We start from the raw sequence: 25590 nt of genomic DNA on the forward strand, positions 1-25590 counted from the left end.
TACCATTAAAAGTGACGTTGATCAAATGTGCCCACTTTTTTCACGATTAAAATAGGGCTCAAGGGATCTTAGTTGTAAAGGATCTATTGATCAAATCAAACATCCCACAGTTCATAGGAGGCATCCACAGTTTTAGATCAATTGGATAGACACAGATGAGTCTGCAAGGTGTTTAAATTGTTCCGGAGCAATACTGGCTCTTCAGAGACGTGTACACTAAATGTTTGTGCTGCAGATGGCAGTTTTTCTTTTTTTTTTCCCTGCATGTCTTGTAAAGTGGCTGAGGGATCTACAAGTGGAAGCTCATTAGATTAAAGTGCAATTAAATGTCGGGTGTAAATAGCTTACTAAAGTCTGTGTTACAACACTTGGGGGTTGGAAGCACAATTAAATGATCTGAAAACAGAATTGTGTATAAAGGATTAAAAACTTTTCTTTAAAGGGCTCAGCGAAGGATCTGAATACATTGGAAAAATGCTTCAGGGTAATGTAGATACACAGGGCTCACAAAAGAGAGTTTAACAGTTATAAAGTGGGCACATCTGAAATGCATTTTTCTTTCGATGGAGATAAGAGATTATTTCATGAATTGATCATTATCATGCCTTTCAAAAGAAAACAAAACTTTTTTTAGAGCTTTGTTGTTAATCTAAATTAATGTACGTGTGCAAAACACATCACTGCACAGGATGTCATGCATGATTCTTCTTTTAGAAGATGTGTTTTCACAGTCATAGTAACAGCGCCGGAGTTGTTTGTCAGCAGCAAGGGGTGCATTAAATGAATATATCCCTGTAAACGAGGTTAAACAAGATTGCATCCTTGTCCGACCCGGGAAATGGGATTAATCCTTCTTGAAAGCGCTCATGGTAAATGTTCTGGGTAGTTTTGCACCCCGTTCCACCAACTGAAGGTGTTGAAAATGATATACCACAATACCCCTTTCCACCTGCCATGTGAGTTGTGTTATTGCTGTTAACAAATAGTTAAAACAGAGCCTAGAAAAACATGTATAAAATGTAAAGAGCTGAATACAATAAAATATAGAACAAATTACACCTTCCGCAATTTAAGACTTTAAAAACCACTGAATTTCAAATAGGGACATTGACAATAATGTTGTATACAGGTACTTTTCCTGTATATGCAACATGTCCATACATTCGAGCTATTATTATTCATAAACATCTAAATTCACTATCATTAGCATTTAACATCCAAATGTACAAAATGTTCCCTTACATTAAATGTGTTTTTCTATAAACCACCAGCAAGCTGATTTCTCAACAAAAGGCATGTCAGGATTATCTTGAATGGGTAGCCTTATCTACATCAGCTGCATCAGCTGGGACAGTATATAAAGAACGGAAGATTCAGGCAGGAGAAAAAAGCACCAAGACCCACAGTGCTGAATAAATCGCTAGCATTCAGTTACTTTTGTTCTCTCATACACTCTATTTTGTAAGAAATAGATCACTAATTGCATCCACAATGCAACCAGCAATGATGATGTTCTCCAGCAAATACTGGGCAAGAAGAGGATTATCCTTGGATTCTGCTATGTTTGATGAGCACCATTTAGGCAACCAAACAGTGAGTACTTGATTTTGTTTAGTAGATTATATAAAACAGTATTATATATATTTATATATATATATATATATATATATATATATATATATATATATATATATATATTTTTTTTTAAATACACTACGATAAAGCTAATCTATTTTTAATAAACCACTGAAGGGTGTTTTTTGAGCAGACACAGTCAGTTTGCTTACATGGAGGCATTCATTCCTTCCAGCCTACCAAGTTGTACTTGCTTAAAGCTAGTGTGTGCACATCTGTTAAGATCATGTGCCAGATAAAACTCAGTCTACGACTCAATGAAAAAGTTTCTCTCTTCACCGTCACGCTCTGTTAAGATGAGGGATTCAGTGTGTTAGTCTTCCAAAACCCCCTCAAGTGAAGCAGAGCGAGCAATCTGCCGCTGTATTCTAGTGAACAGGGCTCTAGGTACTTTCAAGAGGCAGAACATGCTTTTCCCTTGAATTTAAGTGCCATTCTGCTTTTAGTTATTTTCTAAATTAAGGAAGTTGGCAACAACCAAATTATGTACAACACTCAGGTGAGGACCTCATCTTTGTAATATTTTAAACAGGAAAGCACATCTTCTCTGTTTAGTTTTTGGATTTTTTTTCACTTCTTGGTTTTATAATAAATGTGGTCAAATAAAATAATGTTGACTTATTACAAAAGTTGTGTCTCCAAAAAAAATAAATAAATAAATAAATTTTAACAGAGCAGGGACAATTTTGTGTCGGTGTGTGTTTTAAAGGGGCAGAACGAACAAGAGTGAGTGCCGCTCCGCTACAATATATATCACAATAATACTTTATCTGTGAAGGAAGATTCTATTATATAGAGAGAGCATGCACTGGTAACTCAATAACAGTCCATTGGTGAGTAAAGACATACATTGTGTTGCCCTTTTAGTACCATTGCGTATCCTCTCTCTCTCTCTCTCTCTCTCTCTCTCTCTCTCTCTCTCTCTCTCTCTCTCTCAGTGGTGCTGGAACAATTTTTATAGTGGGGGTGCTGAAAGCCATTGAACAAAACTGTAACCCCTGTATATGATGGAAGCAGGTGCACAGCACTTCAATCCAGGAGGCGCTGCCGCACCCCCAGCACCCCTAGTTCCAGTGTCCCTGCGTGCGAGCAGCTGGACTGAATCCTGCCTTTCAGTTCCATAGTAATGAAATGAGCTTGCAATATATTAAATCATATTGAAAATGGCCTGAGTAACTCAAGAAAGGGCATAACGTCTTGAAGAACAGTAACTTTACCTATATTAAGGCATTCTTTACAAATGTTGCATTCTTTAATACGCTGGTACATTAGTTTAAACCAGTGGAACCATTTAAATATGGAAATGATGTAAGGCGTTTGCAAACTTTTTTTTAAGGTTTTGGGAAAAATGTTAGGCCTGCATCTGTTCCTGCCACTAGCCAGGCTTGGGCACAACGCTACCCTTCAACTAGCCCTGTGGTTTGACATGTTTCTTAAAATGTTCTTCATTTTGTTTTGTAGAATTCTGCAGCTTTCAGCATTATTTTAATGGGTGACACATTTAAGCACCAGTACATATATACAAATGTTAATTGTCATGTACACTGTTTCACTTTACTCTCCTATCTATTATAGCAATACAAGAGTGTTTTTAGTAAAATTGAGGAAGCTGGCAAAATGAAAAGCAAGGCAGCTGATGGTGGGAAAATGGCGGTGGTGTTCTCCCTGAAAAACGAAGTTGGTTGCTTGGTAAAAGCCCTCAGAATCTTTCAGGTTTGTGTTTGTTAAATTCATTTTATAGAGGGGGAGAGGGAAAATGGCACCATTCACTGGACTGTAACGTTTTTACAATTTTTGAGTTGCCTAAACGCACAAGCATTCCTAAAATTGTAATGCAATTTGTATTTTGCAATTTGTATTCGTTTTGTGTTTAAAAGGCGTGGAAGGTCAGCAGAGCAGTTGTTCAATTAAAATGTGTCACGTGCTTGTGCTTGATCTGTGAATGCAGATGACCGTGATGCGGGTAACACAACTCAGACTCACCACATTCTGTTTGGCCTTTTCATTATAATGAATGAGTTTCTTTTTCATTTATTTTTTAATAAGAGCAAAGTTGAACTGAGCATTTTTAAGCACTGAGGGGTAGATGTACTGAAGTGTTGCGGGTGTCGCAATAGTCGCAAACCAGTTGCAAACGAGTCGGAAGTCTTGGGTGAAATGTACTAAACATGTGCAATGCTGTTAGCGACTTTTTAGGGAATGCATTGCAGCAGCAGTTTTTCTTTGTGGTTCAACCTTAGATGAATGTGTAATTATGGGCGTTCCTGCATAAATTCACAAAAAGCGGGTGGAGTGCAAATGAGGGTTCTCAAATATTATAATGAGATGTACTAAAGCTGCATCAATTTGTTAAGAACTTTTGAAAGCATGTTTTAAACAGTTGCAATTGTTGCTGGCATTTCCCAGTCTGCTTCTTCTCGTGTGTTGCCAGTTGTGCTCAATGCATTTTTGAGGCAAACACCCAAATAGAATTTTTTTCCCTAAAAGCAAGGTGTACTTACAAACCTTGAAAACAAATTTCTATGATATTTCTGGTTTCCCCAACATGTTGGGAGCAATAGAATGCACACATGTGCTGCTGACCCCTCCAGCTCTCTGAGCATCTGTATAGGAATAGGAAACACACCTATTCTGTTACCGTACAGGTGGTTTGTAATTGTGCACAATTTAGCACTGCACCACTGACTAACTTAAATACAGTATACATTTGGCTTATAGGCTACTCATGATAATACAAATCAGTGGTATTATTAAAAAACGCTAAAATTATTTAGTTTCAATTTAAAATAATCTTTTATTCACATTGTACACCAATGTGTACAATGCAGCAGCATGATTTATTTTGTGTTACCGGTAGCCTACAGGCAAAATTAAAAAGAAAGTGCGCTAGGTATTAATTTGATTTTACTACTGTACTGTATACTGTATAGTCATACTGTACAGATTTTCTTTTTCATAATGTAATGTGTAGCCTACCCAAAACACATTGGAGTTATTTCAGCGCAATGATTTATGCATTTAAAATACATTGAGCACTATAAATGCATGTGTGTGAGCGATTTTATTGTATTTTTTTAAAACCCAACACCTCCTTATGTCAGACAAACATATCCGGTTTAGTGAGGGGCTACTGTATGATTATGAAAAGCTTTTTGATAGAAACACATTTTTTATTTGGGGGTGAAGGTGGGGGCCCCACTATAGAATCTGATGGGATTAAACTGTCTTTCATTATTTATTCGGAAAAATGTCACACGACATTCGCAATGATAGAGATCTCGCTAAGATGACACAACAAATATTTCAATTAGTATATTGCAACTCTATTAACATATTTTCTCTTAGTACATATGACAAAATTGTTGCAAATTGCGGTATGTTTTTGCTGCGTCTGGCCCATCTTAGTACATTTACCCCTGAAAGTTTTCAGCACCTGTCAAATATTTAAATGAATTTTCCTTAGATGATTTTTTTATAAAGAGGCCCCTGTGCCCATATAAACTACAATTCGTTAAGCAATTATATGCATGCTAGTCAGAGCTTTAGCCATGTGTCTTCTTTATGCAAATACTAATTTTGTAAAGATAAAAAACTACTGGTTCCTTGTACTTAAAGTGAAATCAGCTGTGTAAGTAAATGACAGTGGGATCAGTCCCTACACCCTGCCCTTCTTTGCCTTTCCATCATTTTGCACCCTACTATATTTTAACTGATTTATTGTATTGACTAATAAGGCAGCCATAGACTGCTCAAGGTTGTCTGAAAGCAAGCAACACTCTTAATTGCTTTTCCAGAAATGTTTCACCTTTTATCAATGTACAAGATGTCACTTGTCACTTTTTCTTCACTACACCTGCTAGGAAAAGCATGTCAATCTTGTTCACATCGAATCGAGAAAGTCCAAGCGGAGAAACTCTGAGGTAGAAATCTACGCTGACTGCGACTGCAGCAAGAAAGAGTTTAACGAGCTGATCCTGGTTCTGAAACTCCACAGCAGCAGCATCACTCTGAACCCTCCCGACAGCATGTGGACAGAGCAGGAGGAGGAGGGGGGTAAGGGCGCCTTCTCCATTCGGGATTCAGTATTCAAACCCACCCTGTAGCTGTTAGGCATTGTCTCTGTAGAGCTTTGCACAGAGATTATACCAGGTATGCCCCCACTCTCAGTCATAAATCAAAGTCTATCAAAGTAGAAGAAGATAATCTTTTGACTTCATCTATGATGCTTACTGCACGAGACTCCAGATGTTGGTTAATATTACACCCAGCCATAATTTCAACAAGCATTGTATTAAGATCTGACAACACCATGGTCCATATTTACAATGTCTAAGTCCACCAGAAAATGCATTATTAGTCATTTGTTTCATGCTGGTTTTTCACTCCCTTGCTCACAGATTTGTTGACTGTCTTTGTATCTCAGACTGCACTCTAACTACCGGGCTTCCGCTGGTCTACTCTGCTGTTCATTCACTGATTATTTGATTTAATTGTATTTCCAGCCCAAGCTCTAGCCTCGTGCAAGGCTTTTTTTTATAATGCTAGCTAGCACTGTAACCTATAAGCCACTTGTTCCTTTGTACTTTGCTAATTGTTTTCTGCAGGAAGCTTTGTTTAATGACTTTCTTCACAGTGTTTTATCTCTAATCAGCTTGCTGTATCATTATGCTATGTGCAGTGTCTGATTCCTTTTGGGAAACCTTATGTCTGACAACTACTATTTATCTACAGAAACTATAGACAGCAGATGTTTGAATCTTTAAATGACCCTGCGGTAGACGGTATTCTTATGATGAAAATGCACTCAGAGTAATTTATCCTTTTTCCACTTTTCTGCACTGTAATTAATGCTTCTTTACTTTAACAATGAGAAGAAAAATGACAGGTATGTTATTTAAATAGATGTAGCAACATGTGGTGATGTGTAACGCTATATTATTCGGAACCTGGCTACTTTAAGGTAATTAAAAAGCATACAGTTTATACCTCAACTACCCTTTTTCTGGTAATAATTTAACCCCACCAATATAAATCTATACGTTCAAGCCAGGAATTAATTTTAAAATATTATAGGTGAATTGTTTTCCACCGTAGAAAATCTTCCTCCTCTTAACTTTCTAGATTGCCTTTATAACTAATAAATTATGTTTGAGTTCTGGAGCTCATTGTGTTCTGTGTCTTATTTAACAGGATTGGATGGTGTTTAAATTCCAGTCGAGTTCTGCAGCTCATTGTGTTCTGTGTTTTATTTAACAGGATTGGATGGTGTTTAAATTCCGATTGAGTTCTGGAGCTCATTGTGTTCTGTGTTTTATTTAACAGGATTGGATGGTGTTTAAATTCCGATTGAGTTCTGGAGCTCATTGTGTTCTGTGTCTTATTTAACAGGATTGGATGGTGTTTAAATTATGTTTGAGTTCTGGAGCTCATTGTGTTCTGTGTTTTATTTAACAGGATTGGATGGTGTTTAAATTCCAATTGAGTTCTGGAGCTCATTGTGTTCTGTGTTTTATTTAACAGGATTGGATGGTGTTTAAATTCCGATTGAGTTCTGGAGCTCATTGTGTTCTGTGTTTTATTTAACAGGATTGGATGGTGTTTAAATTCCAATTGAGTTCTGGAGCTCATTGTGTTCTGTGTTTTATTTAAAAGGATTGGATGGTGTTTAAATTCCAGTCGAGTTCTGGAGCTCATTGTGTTCTGTGTTTTATTTAACAGGATTGGATGGTGTTTAAATTCCGATTGAGTTCTGCAGCTTTGTGTTCTGTGTTTTATTTAACAGGATTGGATGGTGTTTAAATTCCAGTCGAGTTCTGCAGCTCATTGTGTTCTGTGTTTTATTTAAAAGGATTGGACGGTGTTTAAATTCCGATTGAGTTCTGGAGCTCATTGTGTTCTGTGTTTTATTTAACAGGATTGGATGGTGTTTAAATTCCAGTCGAGTTCTGGAGCTCATTGTGTTCTGTGTTTTATTTAACAGGATTGGATGGTGTTTAATTTCCGATTGAGTTCTGGAGCTCATTGTGTTCTGTGTTTTATTTAAAAGGATTGGATGGTGTTTAAATTCCGATTGAGTTCTGGAGCTCATTGTGTTCTGTGTCTTATTTAACAGGATTGGATGGTGTTTAAATTATGTTTGAGTTCTGGAGCTCATTGTGTTCTGTGTTTTATTTAACAGGATTGGATGGTGTTTAAATTCCAGTCGAGTTCTGGAGCTCATTGTGTTCTGTGTTTTATTTAACAGGATTGGATGGTGTTTAAATTCCGATCGAGTTCTGCAGCTCATTGTGTTCTGTGTTTTATTTAACAGGATTGGATGGTGTTTAAATTCCAGTCGAGTTCTGGAGCTCATTGTGTTCTGTGTTTTATTTAACAGGATTGGATGGTGTTTAAATTCCAGTCGAGTTCTGGAGCTCATTGTGTTCTGTGTTTTATTTAACAGGATTGGATGGTGTTTAAATTCCGATCGAGTTCTGGAGCTCATTGTGTTCTGTGTTTTATTTAACAGGATTGGATGGTGTTTAAATTCCAGTCGAGTTCTGGAGCTCATTGTGTTCTGTGTTTTATTTAACAGGATTGGATGGTGTTTAAATTCCAGTCGAGTTCTGGAGCTCATTGTGTTCTGTGTTTTATTTAACAGGATTGGATGGTGTTTAAATTCCAGTCGAGTTCTGGAGCTCATTGTGTTCTGTGTTTTATTTAACAGGATTGGATGGTGTTTAAATTCCGATTGAGTTCTGCAGCTCATTGTGTTCTGTGTTTTATTTAACAGGATTGGATGGTGTTTAAATTATGTTTGAGTTCTGGAGCTCATTGTGTTCTGTGTTTTATTTAACAGGATTGGATGGTGTTTAAATTCCGATCGAGTTCTGGAGCTCATTGTGTTCTGTGTTTTATTTAACAGGATTGGATGGTGTTTAAATTCCAGTCGAGTTCTGGAGCTCATTGTGTTCTGTGTTTTATTTAACAGGATTGGATGGTGTTTAAATTCCGATCGAGTTCTGGAGCTCATTGTGTTCTGTGTTTTATTTAACAGGATTGGATGGTGTTTAAATTCCGATTGAGTTCTGCAGCTCATTGTGTTCTGTGTTTTATTTAACAGGATTGGATGGTGTTTAAATTCCAGTCGAGTTCTGCAGCTCATTGTGTTCTGTGTTTTATTTAACAGGATTGGATGGTGTTTAAATTCCAGTCGAGTTCTGGAGCTCATTGTGTTCTGTGTTTTATTTAACAGGATTGGATGGTGTTTAAATTCCGATCGAGTTCTGGAGCTCATTGTGTTCTGTGTTTTATTTAACAGGATTGGATGGTGTTTAAATTCCAGTCGAGTTCTGCAGCTCATTGTGTTCTGTGTTTTATTTAACAGGATTGGATGGTGTTCCTTGGTTCCCCAGAAAGATCGCAGAGCTGGATCAGTGCTCCCACAGAGTGCTGATGTACGGCTCAGAACTGGATGCCGATCATCCTGTAAGTCACTTTCCTGTCATCAGCCCTGAGGAGGCTTTTCAGAACCATTTGTATTGGAATAGTTAGTAAGCTTGGCAAATAATGATCTTAGCAAAAACAACAATAGAGAATCCTACAGAACACACATACTAGGGTTTTAAACAGGTACGAACCCCCCTTTCTTCTTACAGTAATTTGGTAACACTTTACATTGTGTCTCTAATTATGGTGTATTTACTTAGTAGTTACTTTGTAAATACATGTGTACTTATACATAATTGCAATGTTTTACAATGTACAACATTTTTGCATGATGTAACCCAAATCCTAACCCTAACTCTAAACCTAAGACTAACCCCTGTAACCCTAACTCTAACCCTAACTCTAGCCCTAACCCTAACCCTTTTCTGATACAATTGTGCACTTACATATGTCATTGTAACTATGCACAGTAACATTGCAATTATGTGTAAGTACACATGTATTTACTGTGTAACTAATATGTAAATACATAGTAATTAGAGGCACTTAAAGTAAAGTGTTACACGTATTAAAACTATGACAAACCATACTATGAAAAATCCATGGCATTACCATGGGAAATACATGGGGAAAACTAAGTTACTGGGCAATAATCATCTGAAATAGTTTGATAAAAACATTTAGTTGTAATTGAATAGCAAACTATTGTAGCATTCTGATATTTTCAGCACTTGCTAATACAAATGACTAAATATAATGCTCTTGCTCTTATTGTATTACTTGTATTGTAACACTTGAAATGTATTTGCTTACGATTGTAAGTCGCCCTGGATAAGGGCGTCTGCTAAGAAATAAATAATAATAATAATAATAATAATAATAATAATAATAGTTAAAGACTTCAAGGCATATATATATAAAATAAGGCAATTTATTGCTGCATTAAAATTACCTTCAGGTATTTACCACATGCTGTAAAGATTTTGTGGTCCCTCTGTAGCTTTTACTGTCAGACTAGCATACTAATTGAAGTCAATAGCAGGGCTTATTGTATGTAAATGATTATGGGGCATAAGAAGAGTTTTCCAGCTCTGCTCGAGTGGTGTTGGGTAGATGAAGGATACAGTCCTGCTATATCCTTCACTCAGGGACAGCGGTGATACAGAGAGTAAAGAACAGGTTAGCAAAGCTAAATGAAAAGCTCTGAGGGATGAAGTCATTGCAAACAGCTCCAAGCAGTTTGGAACTGAAGTGTGCTGTGTGGAGGCGAATGGCAAACTTTTAATCCTTGGGGATATCGAAAATGGAGAAACCGGTCTGTTCTTTTTGGATCAGTAGACATATACAGGTATGACATATGATTATAAATAAATTTGTTTTAATGATTCCCAGTGGCAATGAAAGTGGTTGCTGCATTGTAAATGAATGGAATGTGAGACCGCTACAGTAACAGGGTAGCTCTGTTTGTAGGTCTGATTGGCTGATGTTCTTTAAGTGCCAGCCCACCCCCAATATTTAATTACAGCATCTCGGTAGAACCAACACCTCGCTGCTTTCATGAACTCACTCACACTGGGGTAAAAATAGACCGTGTTGGAGTTAATTACTGCCATCTTAATCGTTTAAGTATGGGAGGCTGTAACCATGGTAAACTTCAGACTCATTAAAAAGTCTTGCCGCTAAGTAGCACACTTTGGAATATTGCAGTGAATATCTGACAGGCTAAACTGTTATTGTCCTATTAGAAGGCAAAGTGATTTTCATGTCCCCTCTATTCCGCACTACGGGGGAGACTAGAAACAGAGCAGGATGCAAGAAGGGAGTATAATTCTGTGTCTAATGTATACCTTTTAAGCATCTATCTTTCAGCCCTCTCGCATTTAGTACAGTGTTTCACGCCCTCCCCATCATTGTGTAGTCAAAAAATGTATTTATTTTCCTTGGCTCAATCAAGTGGAGCAGAGGGCTGCACTGTCCAGTGATTCCACCCAAAATGCAGTTGGTGACCATAATAACAAACTTTCCTTTAAAAAAAATTACATTTATAGCCAATTCAATCCAAAACATATTGTAATCGTAACATGATTAATAACTTGCATTCTCATTATCGACTGGGATTGTAACACTAAATAATACAGTGAGTTCAATCATACATATATATATATATAACCTCTTTATTGATTAAAGTAGAATGCACATGCTCCAATGAACACACCGTTTTCTAAGAAATTGCCTGAGGCTAGACCTCCCTCTCGTGCTCATTCTTACAGATACAATATTTTAGTTTCACTTTAGTCATTTTAGTTTTACTTTTAAAAATATTGATCATTTCAAATGTTCAGTTATGTGACTGTATTGAATGCTACATGTCTCCTTTTTTTTAGGGGTTTAAAGACAATGTTTATCGACAAAGGCGAAAATATTTTGTGGATGTTGCCATGAATTACAAATAGTAAGTACTAAACCTATTTGCCAATTTTACAGTAAATATAGCACAGAGGCCAACACCCTTATCTTGTCTTAATAAACTTGCAAACCATAATGACTAGTGGAGCTAAACATGTTGAACAAATAAACCGTTAAAAGTGTAAAGGGTGCATTTGGGATTTTGGGATGACTTTCTTCCTCTCTGTGTTGGCCTGTGCTTTATCTAATTCTGATGACAGCATTATGATGCCTGCATAAGCACCACAGTAGATTCTGATCAGGGCAGTACTTGGTCAATGCTTAAAGGGAATTAAGCAGCGCTGCAGAAACGATGTTGGTAGCTCAGAAGGGATGAGACATTAAACAGAGATCCTCTCCATGCTGGAGACCTCAAACATTCAGGTCTCATTTTAAGGAGAGCCTGGGTGTCTGGCATGATTGGTAGACTTGCATTAATTAAATGACACTTTAAAATACAGTTTAATGTTTAAAATGTTTCATCTCCAGGTTATTCCCCAAAAAAGATTTCTACCTCAGTCAATCAATCAATAAATATATTAAATAACCAATTGAGAACAGAATAATTAGTACAGGCTTGATAAGTAAAATGGGTTTTAGAGGCAGCTTGAAAAGCAAATGCATTTAGTTAACACTTACACATAATTACAATGTTGTTATGCATAGTTACAATGTACTTAATGTATAACTCTATTTTTGCACAATATAACCCTAACCTTTTACCTCCACAGATGTACAGATTTTACTGTTTAAAGAATCACAAAAATTAGGAAAGGACTTTTATTAGAAACATCAAGCAACAGTGGTAGATTACTAAAAGGCCCATTATTAAAATCGACTGAAGTATATTGTGTATGGTAAAGCACAGTAAACCATGTTTAAGCACTGACCAGTACTGTGTGGTATTGTAAATCCCACATTTGGGTACCATTATCAAAACCATGGTTAGGTGAAAAGTTACTGTGCAATGATTTTCACATAATGTTAATGGCCAACTAACCATTTTCTCATTAAAAATAATCATAATATGGCTTTCAAACTATCAATTTGTTAATAAATAAGTAGCTATGTCCAGAAGGCATACCAGATACCCTCATGAGACCTTTAAAACGTATATTCAATGAGCCAGAGCTTGCTGAAAGGCATAACACAGTTGGCATTTGTGCTTCACGAGAATGGAAAACATCCCATCAGCGGGATAAACTCCGGCTCAGTATAGAAGTTTGACAATGCTCTGAACGATCCCAGAGGAATTTCTGCTGGGGAGTTGAAACCACTGAACTGTACCAAAGTCTTGAATTATAACTGTTTAAGCAAATGCTGCATTCCAGCGGTACATCTTTTCTGTTCTTCTCTCTAGTGGGCAGCCCATCCCCCGAGTCGAGTACACGGAAGAGGAAGTGAAGACCTGGGGCACAGTGTTCAGAGAGTTGACTAAGCTTTATCCCACTCACGCCTGTCGGGAATATCTCAAGAACCTTCCTTTGCTGATGAAACACTGCGGGTACAGGGAAGACAATGTGCCACAGCTTGAGGATGTTTCTAAATTCCTGAAAGGTAGGTCTTGTAGCCCTGTTGTTTATGAATAGGATGTCCGCAAGATAAATAGAGGCACTCAAACCTAAAAAAAAACCCCATCTGGTAGTCCGTTTCAATGCCCTGTCCTTGCCACAGTGGATTCCTTAAAACTACGACTATTGAATGAGATTTTTAAGTCCTCTGTCAACCATAGTGCCGTTTACTGTACAGTACAGTATGGTAGGGTTCACATTTTGTCGACATATTAATTACTATGTAACAAAAACTAGAAACTTAAAAAAGGTTACTATACATAGGTGGCAGACACAGCAACCCAGGGCATAATAATTCCAGTTGCAAGGACGACATTGTATGGGATGTGCAGCAGTTTTAATAGCCAGCACTGTACCTATATTTGGTTCAAGAGTCTAGATATTTTGGATTGGGTTCAATTCTGAAAATGTGATTAACCTCATTTCATGTGCAGCATGAGCTTTAGAAAAGTTAGAAATGATTGCCTCTTGATAAAGGGACACCATTCCTGGCGTCTCATTGGCTCAACCACGAAAACAATCCTGCATAATACAACCCCCCCCTTTTTCAGTAAGATTTGCCCTGCAGCTCCGAGCACACTCTTAGTAATCACCTCAAAATGAAACCTGACAGTCAAATATCTGAGGGATAATTGCTAGTTTGAAAAGCTGTTTAAAATGCAGTGGATGAAGTGGCTGGGTGAGCATGGGGACTATATGATTAAAATGACTCGTGTAGGTTGAGACTTTGAAGCGCTGTCTTTCTTTCTCAAATGTCACAAGCTGTCATTTTGGAGAATTATTCATACTACATTGGTTTCATGGTTGACCACTTCACTGTAGAATCAATAATACTGGTTAATAAAGGGCTGGTGATGCTCTTTTACCTCAACACATTTTGGTGAGATTAAAAATATTCAGATTTTGGCACCCCACAGTGTGTCTTACTCTCGGTTTCATTGAAAATGCCGGCACACTGTAGTTACCATTTACTAATATTTACTACATGCGTCTCTTATGAGGATGTAACTCCATACATTTACAGCACACATGTAATCGTAAAACATCCTCAGCCCGGGGGCCAGTAGATTGAATTAGAAACGACTCTTTCAACAACAAGTGCCAGAAATTTAAAATAACGTGTGCTGTAATGGGAAACTACTATCGAGGTGGTCTTAATACATCATTGTCACAAAGACGGCCAGAGTGGGTTGCGTCAGACCAGAAAGGAATCCAAACAAAGACAGTGGTTGTGATGAGCTGAGTGCAATGGCTGCACTCAGCGTTTATTAACAAATAAAAGGGTTGTACAGACAAAACACGGGACACGGCACTACACGCCAAAATAAACAGATAGACAAAACGGACAGACACTAACAAACAGGGACGAACAAACACGGTGAGTGAAAACACTTATCTTTACTCTTTACGCTTTTGCTTTCTTACTTTCTCCTCCTCTCTCTCCCGTTCTCCACTCACCGAACACCTAACCCTGAGTGCAAGAAATGTGCGTCATATATACTATTGTGCTGGGATTCAATTACTAATTAATTATTCACTTGAATCCCAGCACGTGAATTAATTCTGTGCAACCCCGTGCTCACATATTACATTTAACCAGCACGTGAAGTGATTTGTGCTCTCCTCGTGCCTAAATACAAATCTACACTTTTTAAATACACGTGAAACACAGACCCGTTTATATCCCGTGTACCAATGACTATACACCAACATTTACACACGCAACATACAACACATAACACACAATTGCACACAGGGGCGGGGCACATTGCCACATATACCCCCCCTTGTGCGCAGCACACATGGCCTCAACGGCCACCTCCCCCCTTAAAAATCCAGCAGTCCAGGACAAAGTCTCGGGCTGGGAAGGGAGGCTTCAGTAGGCCCATGGCTGGCAATGCTGTCAGCTCCCCTGCCGGTAGTGGCACGGCTGACAGCATGCTGGTCCCGTCCTGCAGCGAAAAAGCTGCGGGGGCGGGTGGTCCCCCGACCTCCCCCTTCTTCGTAGCCGGCAGCTCCCTCCTGTGGGGCTCCGGCCACAAGAACTCCTGCAGCGAAACTGCTGCTGGGGAAAGTGGTCTCCAGACCTCCTCCCCCTTCTTCGTGGCCGGCAGCTCCCCTTTCTGGGGCTCCGGCCACCGTACTCCCTGCGGAGGTACGGGCAGCAGAGGCAGCTCCTGCTCCTCTGCTCCGGGCGGTGGCGGAGGCAGAGGCAGCTCCAGCTCCTCTGCTCCTGGCGGTGGTGGAGGCAGAGGCAGCTCCAGCTCCTCTGCTCCTGGCGGTGGTGGAGGCAGAGGCAGCTCCAGCTCCTCTGCTCCTGGCGGTGGTGGAGGCAGAGGCAGCTCCAGCTCCTCTGCTCCTGGCGGTGGTGGAGGCAGAGGCAGCTCCTGCTCCTCTGCTCCTGGAGGTGGTGGAGGCAGAGGCAGCTCCTGCTCCTCTGCTCCTTGCGGTGGTGGTGGCGGAGGCAGAGGCAGCTCCTGCTCCTCTGCTCCTGGAGGTGGTGGAGGCAGAGGCAGCTCCTGCTCCTCTGCTCCTTGCGGTGGTAGTGGCGGAGGCAGAGGCAGCTCCTGCTCCTCTGCTCCTGGAGGTGGTGGAGGCAGAGGCAGCTCCTGCTCCTCTGCTCCTGGAGGTGGTGGAGGCAGAGGCAGCTCCAGCTCCTCTGCTCCTGGCGGTGCTGGCTCCCTCTGCTGTGGCGGCTGGGCATGTGCACGCCGTGCTGCCTTCAGCAGCATAGCGAGAGGCTGCTGGGGGACACCAGCATCCTGCCCTTCTCCCCCCAAAAAATTTTCAGGGGGTTGAGCCTGTAACTCCTCCCCTTCTGGCTCTTGGGGCTGAACCAGCAGGCATTTTCCCTCTGCTGGTGGCTTGGGTCCCAGGGCTGTGGAAGCCCCGACTTGCCTCCCTTTGGGCTGTGGACGCACCGACTCCTCCCTTTTGGGCTGTGGACGCCCCGACTCCTCCCTGTTGGGCTGTGGACGCCCCGACTCCTCCCTGTTGGGCTGTGGACGCCCCGACTCCTCCCTGTTGGGCTGTGGACGCCCCGACTCCTCCCTGTTGGGCTGTGGACGTTCGGGCTCCCCCCACTCAGGCGTAGGACGTTCGGGCTCCTCCCACTCAGGCGTAGGACGTTCGGGCTCCTCCCACTCAGGCGTAGGACGTTCGGGCTCCTCCCACTCAGGCGTAGGACGTTCGGGCTCCTCCCACTCAGGCGTAGGACGTTCGGGCTCCTCCCACTCAGGCGTAGGACGTTCGGGCTCCTTCCGCTTGGGCTCCTCCCATTTGGGCTGTGGATGCTCAGGCTCCTCCCATTTGGGCTGTGGAGGCAAAACCAGCAGGCATTCACCCTCTGCTGGTGGAGATGGGGACAGCAGGTACTCACCCTCTGCTGGTGGAGATGGGGACAGCAGGTACTCACCCTCTGCTGGTGGAGATGGGGACAGCAGGTACTCCTCTACTGGTGGTCCTGCTACCTGGGCTGCTGTTCCATTTATGGTTGCCTCCAGGTAGTTGAGGACAAACTCCACACCCTCCTCCAAGGTGTTTGGGGTGTGTTCCTGCTGATATGCCTCCCATCTCTCACTGTCCATCATCCACAGGACCCGGACAACTATGGGCAGAGACTGGGCCTCCAGCCCAGCATTCTCTAGGAACCAGTCCCGCCATTTTGTGGCGTCTTCTGCCATTATATATATATATATATATATATATATATTTTTTTTTTTTTTAAACAGACCCCTCCTGGTCTGACGCTTGGAGGCGCGGCTATCCCACGATGACACCACGTGTCACAAAGACGGCCAGAGTGGGTTGCGTCAGACCAGAAAGGAATCCAAACAAAGACAGTGGTTGTGATGAGCTGAGTGCAATGGCTGCACTCAGCGTTTATTAACAAATAAAAGGGTTGTACAGACAAAACACGGGACACGGCACTACACGCCAAAATAAACAGGTAGACAAAACGGACAGACACTAACAAACAGGGACGAACAAACACGGTGAGTGAAAACACTTATCTTTACTCTTTACGCTTTTGCTTTCTTACTTTCTCCTCCTCTCTCTCCCGTTCTCCACTCACCGAACACCTAACCCTGAGTGCAAGAAATGTGCGTCTATATATACTATTGTGCTGGGATTCAATTACTAATTAATTATTCACTTGAATCCCAGCACGTGAATTAATTCTGTGCAACCCCGTGCTCACATATTACATTTAACCAGCACGTGAAGTGATTTGTGCTCTCCTCGTGCCTAAATACAAATCTACACTTTTTAAATACACGTGAAACACAGACCCGTTTATATCCCGTGTACCAATGACTATACACCAACATTTACACACGCAACATACAACACATAACACACAATTGCACACAGGGGCGGGGCACATTGCCACAATCATGTAAAACATAAAGACGCTCTGATAATCCAATAAGTACAGTGCGTTATGTTTGAGGATATTGATTTCCTATCCTGGTCAAAACATCTGTGCTCTACAGTTTAAAACAGATAACAACATTACAAATGATAATTGTAGCTCCAGTCCCACTTCATGAGTTGAAAAATCAGTTGCACAAAACCGATATTTTGCTAAATCTCCACTCGTAGTTCTGCAGTTCAGTTGATATGGTACAGTGAATTTTATCAGACGTTAATATTGCAACAACTTCTGTGAAAACCATACAAACTGAAAAGTATGAGCCTTGGCTATAGTATTATCCTATGTTAATGTAGGGTGGTAGATATGGATGAAAGTGAATGAGTCCTGGGCTTCTTTGCTGACCAGTGTTCAGTAAAACCTTAACGTTGTGAACCCAACACTAACACACCGATCGATCAACAGAACACTGCGCTCGAAAGCACAAATAAGAGTCAGGGCTCTGGAACCTGCAGGTGCTGCTGGGAATTGTCCCAGTTAAACACAGCTGTTTTTATTTATTTGCTGTTTTATTGTTATTATTCCTCATGGTAAAGACATAGAGCTTTTGTTACTATGGTAGCATACATTGAATCACTGAAAATAATCCGATCACAGACATTTCAGTACCTCCGAAGACCCTGCATTCCTGTTCCTAACACTTTTGTAATTACTCTTGGTAGAAGCTGCTAGTAAGCTTATGTTGACACTTACTACAGACATTTTGATGAACGCCTTTACATGTTGTATAGTATAGAAATACAGAACAGACATATACCCCAAGGCATACTCAACTGTGTCCTTGGAACTGCTTGTACAAAATTGAGATCCATATGTTTTTGGGGTTTTTTTGTGTTGTTTTTTTTGTTGCCATGGTGACCAAATCCCATTTGAAAGGGCCAGAGCAGTGGCTGTAACATGATTGGAATCATAGCGTATCACGGCAGGATGTCACTCTCTTTTCAGAGAGATCTGGTTTCACAGTCCGGCCTGTGGCAGGATACCTGTCACCCAGGGATTTCTTAGCTGGATTGGCCTACCGAGTGTTCAACTGTACTCAGTACATACGCCACGGCACGGACCCTCTCTACACCCCTGAACCGTAAGTGTCTGGCCTTAACAGAGACCAACTCAAGCTATTTGTCACTGCAGGTACATTGTATTATATAGATGCATGTGCTGACATGCAATGGCTACTTACTAAACTAGATTTGTTTGTTTGTTTGTTTTTGTGGTAACACTTTACATTAGGTGTCTCTAATTACTGTGTATTTACAGAGTAGTTACATAGTAAATACATGTGCACTTACACACAATTACAATGTTAGTATGCATAGTTACAATGTACTTAACGTGTACATCTTTTTGCATGATATATGTAAGTACACAATTGTATCCGAAAAGGATTAGGGTTAGATTTAGAGTTAGGGTTTGGTGGCTTAGGGTTAAGTTTAGAATTAGGTTTAGTTAAAGTTAGGGTTAGAATTATTCAATTAGGTTTAGAGTTAGAGTTAGGGTTAGAATTTTGCAAAAAAAAAAAAAAGTTACACATTAAATACATTGTAACTATGCATAATAACATTGTAATTATGTGTAAGTACACGTGTATTTACTAAGTAACTACTCTGTAAATGCACAGTAATTAGAGACACTTCATGTAAAAATCTCTGCTCCTTACTTTAGGGACACATGCCACGAGCTGCTGGGACACATGCCTCTCCTTGCTGATCCGAAGTTTGCCCAGTTTTCACAGGAGATTGGACTAGCCTCGCTGGGAGCCTCCGATGAGGATGTTCAGAAACTAGCAACAGTGAGTCCGTTATCAATCTAATATAGAATGGCACATTCATCCAAGGGCTTGACAGTGTTCTATCGATAGAATGCTCTGACCAGTGATACAAATTCAGCACCATGCCACACTGTAGCATAAATAACCTTCCACAGAACACATTCTACTGTTTAAACACAACAGCTGACATGCATATCTGTGACAACGTTTAAGACAGTGTTTGGGAAAGATTTTAAGTGTTTAACCTACACTTTTAACATCCCTTTCCCTTACCTTTCATGAAACAATATTTTAAAAGAAAGTCCAGGTACCAAAAAACAGTTACAGGTATGTATATGGATGATATTTCTATTAAACATTTAAGTAAAGAGAGGGAAATTCGTCTTTATTTGTCTGTGACAGACCGGACAATGTCTGAGATGATCTTAGCCTTACATTAAGAAAACATGTGCAGTCCCATTTCATATGACACGGCTTATCATATTTTTTTCATACCATCCCGATGCTCTGGTCAGTGGATCGTTCTGTTTATACAGGTTCTTGTGTGGTATCTGTTCCCTGCTAAGAGGCAGGCATGCTTTCTGCAACCATTCACAGATTCAGCAATGATGCCTCTTCTCACGATTATAATACTCTTCGAATGCCACAGCTGTGAGGTATTAATAAGATTGTTACCTTGCAGGATAAGGTGCTACATAGCTTAGCATTTACAATCTCCCCCAACCCACCCCACCTACCCCACACCAGTACAGTACATGCATAAAGCATTATGTTTTCTTATAAATGATCAAAAGGCTGCGGATGTGAATAACTCAATATTTTATAGCGCACCACATTCTCCCAAGTCCACAAACTCCTCATTTTTAAACTTCGATATACACTCTGGATTATTGATGGAGTGTTAGGGATTACTATGCATCATACATAAAGGATAGATATGAGGAAGTAATGTCTGCAAAGTGAATCCTGAAAAAAATGGAACTGTCCATCACGGATCCTGTACCTTTTGTAAGTACTGCAGCATTTACTGTGAAAACATGCAGCCTTAACAATGCAATGTATGTGTGTGTGTGTGTGTGTGTGTGTGTGTGCTGTTAACTAGAACTGTGACCTTACAGCTATTCTAGGATAAATATATTATAGCAATGATTACATCTTACAAACTTGTGGAATAGTTAATACTACTACTATGACTATTGATAATAATACCAACACAAATACTACTAATAATACTTTTTTTGCATACCTTTCATGATTTATAATATCAGATTCAGCCATTAGGGGATGAGTGAAATATTAATCTCACCAAATAACACACACTGCCTCTCATAGTGATAAGCATAGTGGACTGTTTTTATCAATTGCGATGTGGCAGGTGAGAGAGAGAACAATGTTACAAGGGCATTCTTATATAGTAAACATGCTACAGGTCCTTCATTTCACAAAGTATCCAATGCAAAGCAGTTATCTAGTAATATGCTCCCAACCTTGGCAGTGACTTCTCCATCTTGACACTAACCCTAATTAATGACTGCACATTGCGGTTAATGAGGAGAGCCAGGTTTTAGGTGATTGATGCTTTTGTGAGCGTTGATATTGTTTAAGGCTTTTTTTTATAACCTTTATCACTATTACAGCTAAAGGCTCGTAAATCAGGTTGCATTTATTGGATTCTTTAGCAAAACAGTAAATTACAGTGTCGGCAATTTATAACGTGATGAAAACCATACCGATCACTTTGTGTGAACCTCGTAGTTCGGATCGCTTGATGTAAATGTCAGCGTTGCATAATTCATGGATTCATAAACATTTCAAGAAATACAAAAATGTAAAAATCATATATTTGGTTGGATTAAATTGATGCATTCAATGCTTTTTAATTAAACTGCTAATTGAAAAAAAAAATAAAATATATATATATATATATATATATATATATATATATATATATATATATATATATATATATATATATATAGCGATTTGATTGGCTCTTGTAATGCTTTATGTGTTCTCCTGGTATATCATGGTGTGGGACGTGTTCTCCTGGTATACCCTAGTGTGGGACGTGTTGTCCTGGTATACCCTGGTGTAGGGCGTGTTCTCCTGGTATACCCTGGTGTGGGATGTGTTCTCCTGGTATACCCTGGTGTGGGGCGTGTCCTCCTGGTATACCCTGGTGTGGGGCAATAAGCTGGCGGTACCACCAACCTTACATACAGTGGTGTAGTCCTACATCTTAAAGTACCGAAATGCCAATTAAAATTTAGATTTTTTTCAAACAAATGATACAAATTGACGTTTTATTTGTACATTGAACTTGAGGTAACATTTAATAGGTAATGCATGCGTCTTGCATGCAACTTTTAGGCTACTCCCCCTTGATCAGTGCTGACAGGTTGGCGGGTTTCCAGACAAATGTGGCTTGTTTTGAAAGCATCTAGCGGGTAAATGTTATCTTTGGTGGTTTGGCTGTTTTGTGACTTTTTGTCATGCATGTTTTTCTATTCCTTTCGATTATGATGTAATCTCCAGCACAGAGCTTCAATCCCCACGATGCCCTGTATAGTATATCACATCCTCCCACCACCCCGTCTTTTTTCTGGAACTCTGCATCCAATAAAATTACAAATTACACAAATGCTCAGTTATTTTTTATTCGTCACCAATTTAAGAATTTATTTTTAAAGACTATCTGCCGACAGTTATAACAATATAATTTTACTCGATATTCTGAATATCTTTTTTTCCCTGGACCTACCACATTTGATCTTTTAAAAAAAACAAAATAACAATAAATGTGTAGCATGTGTACCCGGGTCTCTGGACTGACCGATATATAAAGCAGCTTTAAACCTGTGTTTATGGCAACAGTCATAGGATGTACTTTTGAAATACATGTTTAATATAAAATGAAAATAAATATATGTTATTTATTATAAATTCTTAAAAAAAAAAAAAATTTAAAATCAATGTTTTTAGAGAATTTTAAATAGTTTTCAAACCAGCACTATTTTTCTATTTTTCAAATTGGGAGCACGTCCATGTACTTCAGAGGATCCAAGAAAAATGTTGCCACTGGGCATTTCATGAGAGTTGCATATTACATTATAATACTTTAAAGTTCATAAAAATGACAAAAAGCTCAATGTATATATATGTAGATTTATTTTGGTAGCAGAAGATCAACATCAGCATCATTTGATATTGAATGTATCGCAATATATCACAATATTGTCTTCAGTATTGTAATATATTGCAATACAGATCCTCAGTCCCAATACCCACCCCTAATTCAAATATTCCACTGTCTGACATTATTTTGGAGTGAAGACCATTGTCTTTCTTTTCGTTTTCAGTGCTATTTCTTCACCATAGAGTTTGGACTTTGCAAACAGGAAGGGCAGCTCCGGGCCTATGGGGCAGGGCTGCTGTCTTCTATTGGAGAGCTGAAGGTATACAATGGCTTTCATGGCCTCTAACCAGGTCATTTCCACTCTGAAGCAGACCCGCAATGTTCTGAATGCTGTTACGCTGGTGTCTTTGCAGCATGCGCTCTCTGATAAGGCGAGTGTAAAGCAGTTCGACCCTAGAACCACTTGCAATCAAGAGTGTCTCATTACAACTTTCCAAGATGTCTATTTTGTTTCTGAAAGTTTCGAAGAAGCCAAAGACAAGATGAGGTAATTGTTTGAGCTTGGGGGAAAAAATAAAAAATAAAAAAACTATGATGGAATGAATTATAAATATTATGACTTGTTTTTATAACTGAATGGCATTTATTTATTTTTTTTATTTATTTTTCAGGGAATTTGCAAAAACAATCAAACGTCCATTCTCAGTGTATTTTAACCCTTACACTCAAAGTGTGGAAATGTTGAAAGACACCAGAAGCATTGAGAATGTTGTCCAGGACTTGAGAAGTGACCTCAACACTGTGTGTGATGCTTTAAGTAAAATGAACAAATACCTAGGAATTTGAGTGCCATAGTGCTGTGTGTCTGTCTATTCAGATGTAAACCTTGTTTAAGAATATCATTCTGATTCTTTCAATGTACAAGCTGGCATTCAAACACCAAATATTTATATATGTAGTGCAGTGCAAACATTGCGTACTTACAGTATGACTGTAGCTTTAACTGCTCTCAAAGCATTGTGTATATTCATACCAAAGGTCTGAGCTAAAGCACTCATCCAAAAGGGGAATTTGGGAATTTATTTTTATGGGACAATAGACTATTTTCATCTGTAACACATTATAAAACAGAACATTCGTTCAAATGACACGCATTGATACCTGTTCAGTGTAGCGTTAGGGCTCTGGCATGCTTCAGTACAGCTATAACAATAACCTTGGGTTGCACTGCGTCTTTGTCATGTATTCTGCTTCCCACAATGGAGTGATGTGGTAGCTGTTTGAAGGGGGTGGCGGGCTGACATACGATTTGCACATCATTGTAGACACTGGAATCTGTTTCAATGCTGAGAGGTTCGATACACCCTCTGGTAGAAAAAAATAAGAAGCCATGTCTGTCTGATATGTTTTAAATGATACTATGATGGTATAATTTATGGTACTGTGTATCACCCTTCTTGAACCAGGGTTCAAAGTATAACTGTTAAATATTGTAATAAAATTAACTGTTAAATATTGTAATAAAATCATACTACATTCTGCAGTATTTGTCTTGGTGTGCTATACTTGTGAAAAAAGCAGATAAGAAGGGTTTAGTAAAAGTACATTGTGGAACACGTACTCTGTATATTGGTTCTGACAATTCACTACATAGACTGCAAAGGCATATTGCACAGCCTAATCACAAACGACTGTCTGCAGCTTACAGAGGAATCAACCTAGACTTGTTAATATTGCCCCATATACAACTTTACCCTGTTACATTTGCATGGTATTTTTGCAGTTTTCCCATGGTTTTACTATGTATTTACCACAGTTTCCCATGGTTTGCCATGTTTTTAAATATGTGTTACCATACCTCTCTGGGCTTTAAAATGCTCACCTATGTTCTCCCATGCTTTCACTGTGCTTCACTACACTTTGCAATGCTTCTACAGTTGTAAACTTTTATATGACTGCTCCCAAACACCTTGATGCATCCGTGTTTTTAGAGGCTTCAGCAGTTTACAGCATGCTGGTCTTAAGAGAGAGGTCATTTGGCACACGTTTGATACGTGTGGGACTGCTGATGGTGGCCTTAACGTTTTAATGCCCAAGGTATGTTACCATACATATTCATTGCCTATTTTCTGAATGTCAGATATTTTGGATACTGGGCAGCAAAGTGTTAATACTGAATAATATTGGAGGTAGTTTTATATTACTGTAAACAGGAGATAATTAGACCTGTAAATTGCCTTAATTAAAGCAATGTTTTAATTTAACTTGACATTATACTGTACGTGCACCAGTGCTGTAGATTGGTTCAGATGGATACACACTGCAGACTCGAATAAGAGTCTTGGCAAGGGACTTTACTGCTTTAGCGGGTTGTCTTACTTCATATACCACTGGCAATAGCAACCTCAAAAGAAATCCCACGGTTCATTTCCATTTTAAATCCTTTCCCAACCACTGTGCAGTTCTCATTTGTTATTTTAAACCCGTCAAATCTTCTCTCTACCTGGCTGTAGAGCAGAGGGGCCTCATTCTGCTTCACAAGCCCAGAGTTGAGTGAGGCTTTTTATTCTCGCATGCATACTTTATCTGATCAGGGAGAAAGTCATGTGTGACCTGAATGCGAGATTTTCATTAGCACAAGGTAAAATCCAAGTGTCTTATTAAGCCCATGTTGAAAATATCCTCTCTAGCCTGTTGCTGTTTTCTGTTCAATTGTATTACAATTAAAATAAAAACACTTTTTTTTTTTATTCCCTGGACTATTGCATCATTTGAAAATGCCATTTATTTGTGAAAGAATAATACCTATTTGGTTCACAGAGCAATTTAGAGATAAGCAGATGGAAAGGATGAAACTAATAGCTGCATTTCTTTAATTGTTTAATTGTTTCTTCTTTGTTGGACGATTCAACCTCATTATCACCTTGTCTGACTTGTACTCCACACTTTTCACTATAAAGCCAAGAGTTCTGTTTGCCTTGTGGCTCAAGTTTGGACTCAACTGATGAGTCTATTACAAGACCAAGCACATTATATATATATATATATATATATATATATATATATATATATATATATATATATATATATATATATATATATATATATATATGTGTGTGTGTGTGTGTGTGTGTGTGTTACAACTAAATACATCTGTAAATCATTGCACAAA

The 25590-nt window shown here is 39.3% G+C and overlaps 1 protein-coding gene across 1 annotated transcript; it reads left to right on the top strand.

The window, feature by feature from the left end:
- Window positions 1–1399: 1399 nt before the first annotated feature.
- On the top strand, window positions 1400–23954 carry LOC117419550 (tryptophan 5-hydroxylase 2-like). The gene is made up of 11 exons (XM_034926219.2): window positions 1400–1593; window positions 3211–3348; window positions 5496–5688; window positions 9002–9102; window positions 11448–11515; window positions 12869–13065; window positions 18460–18595; window positions 19177–19303; window positions 22642–22737; window positions 22832–22965; window positions 23090–23954. Exons 1-11 carry the CDS (start codon window positions 1492–1494, stop codon window positions 23262–23264), a joined length of 1467 nt encoding a protein of 488 aa, XP_034782110.2. The 5' UTR covers window positions 1400–1491; the 3' UTR covers window positions 23265–23954.
- The last annotated feature ends 1636 nt before the right edge of the window (window positions 23955–25590 follow it).

This window comes from Acipenser ruthenus, chromosome 14, assembly GCF_902713425.1.
Source record: "Acipenser ruthenus chromosome 14, fAciRut3.2 maternal haplotype, whole genome shotgun sequence".
Lineage (NCBI taxonomy): Eukaryota > Metazoa > Chordata > Actinopteri > Acipenseriformes > Acipenseridae > Acipenser > Acipenser ruthenus.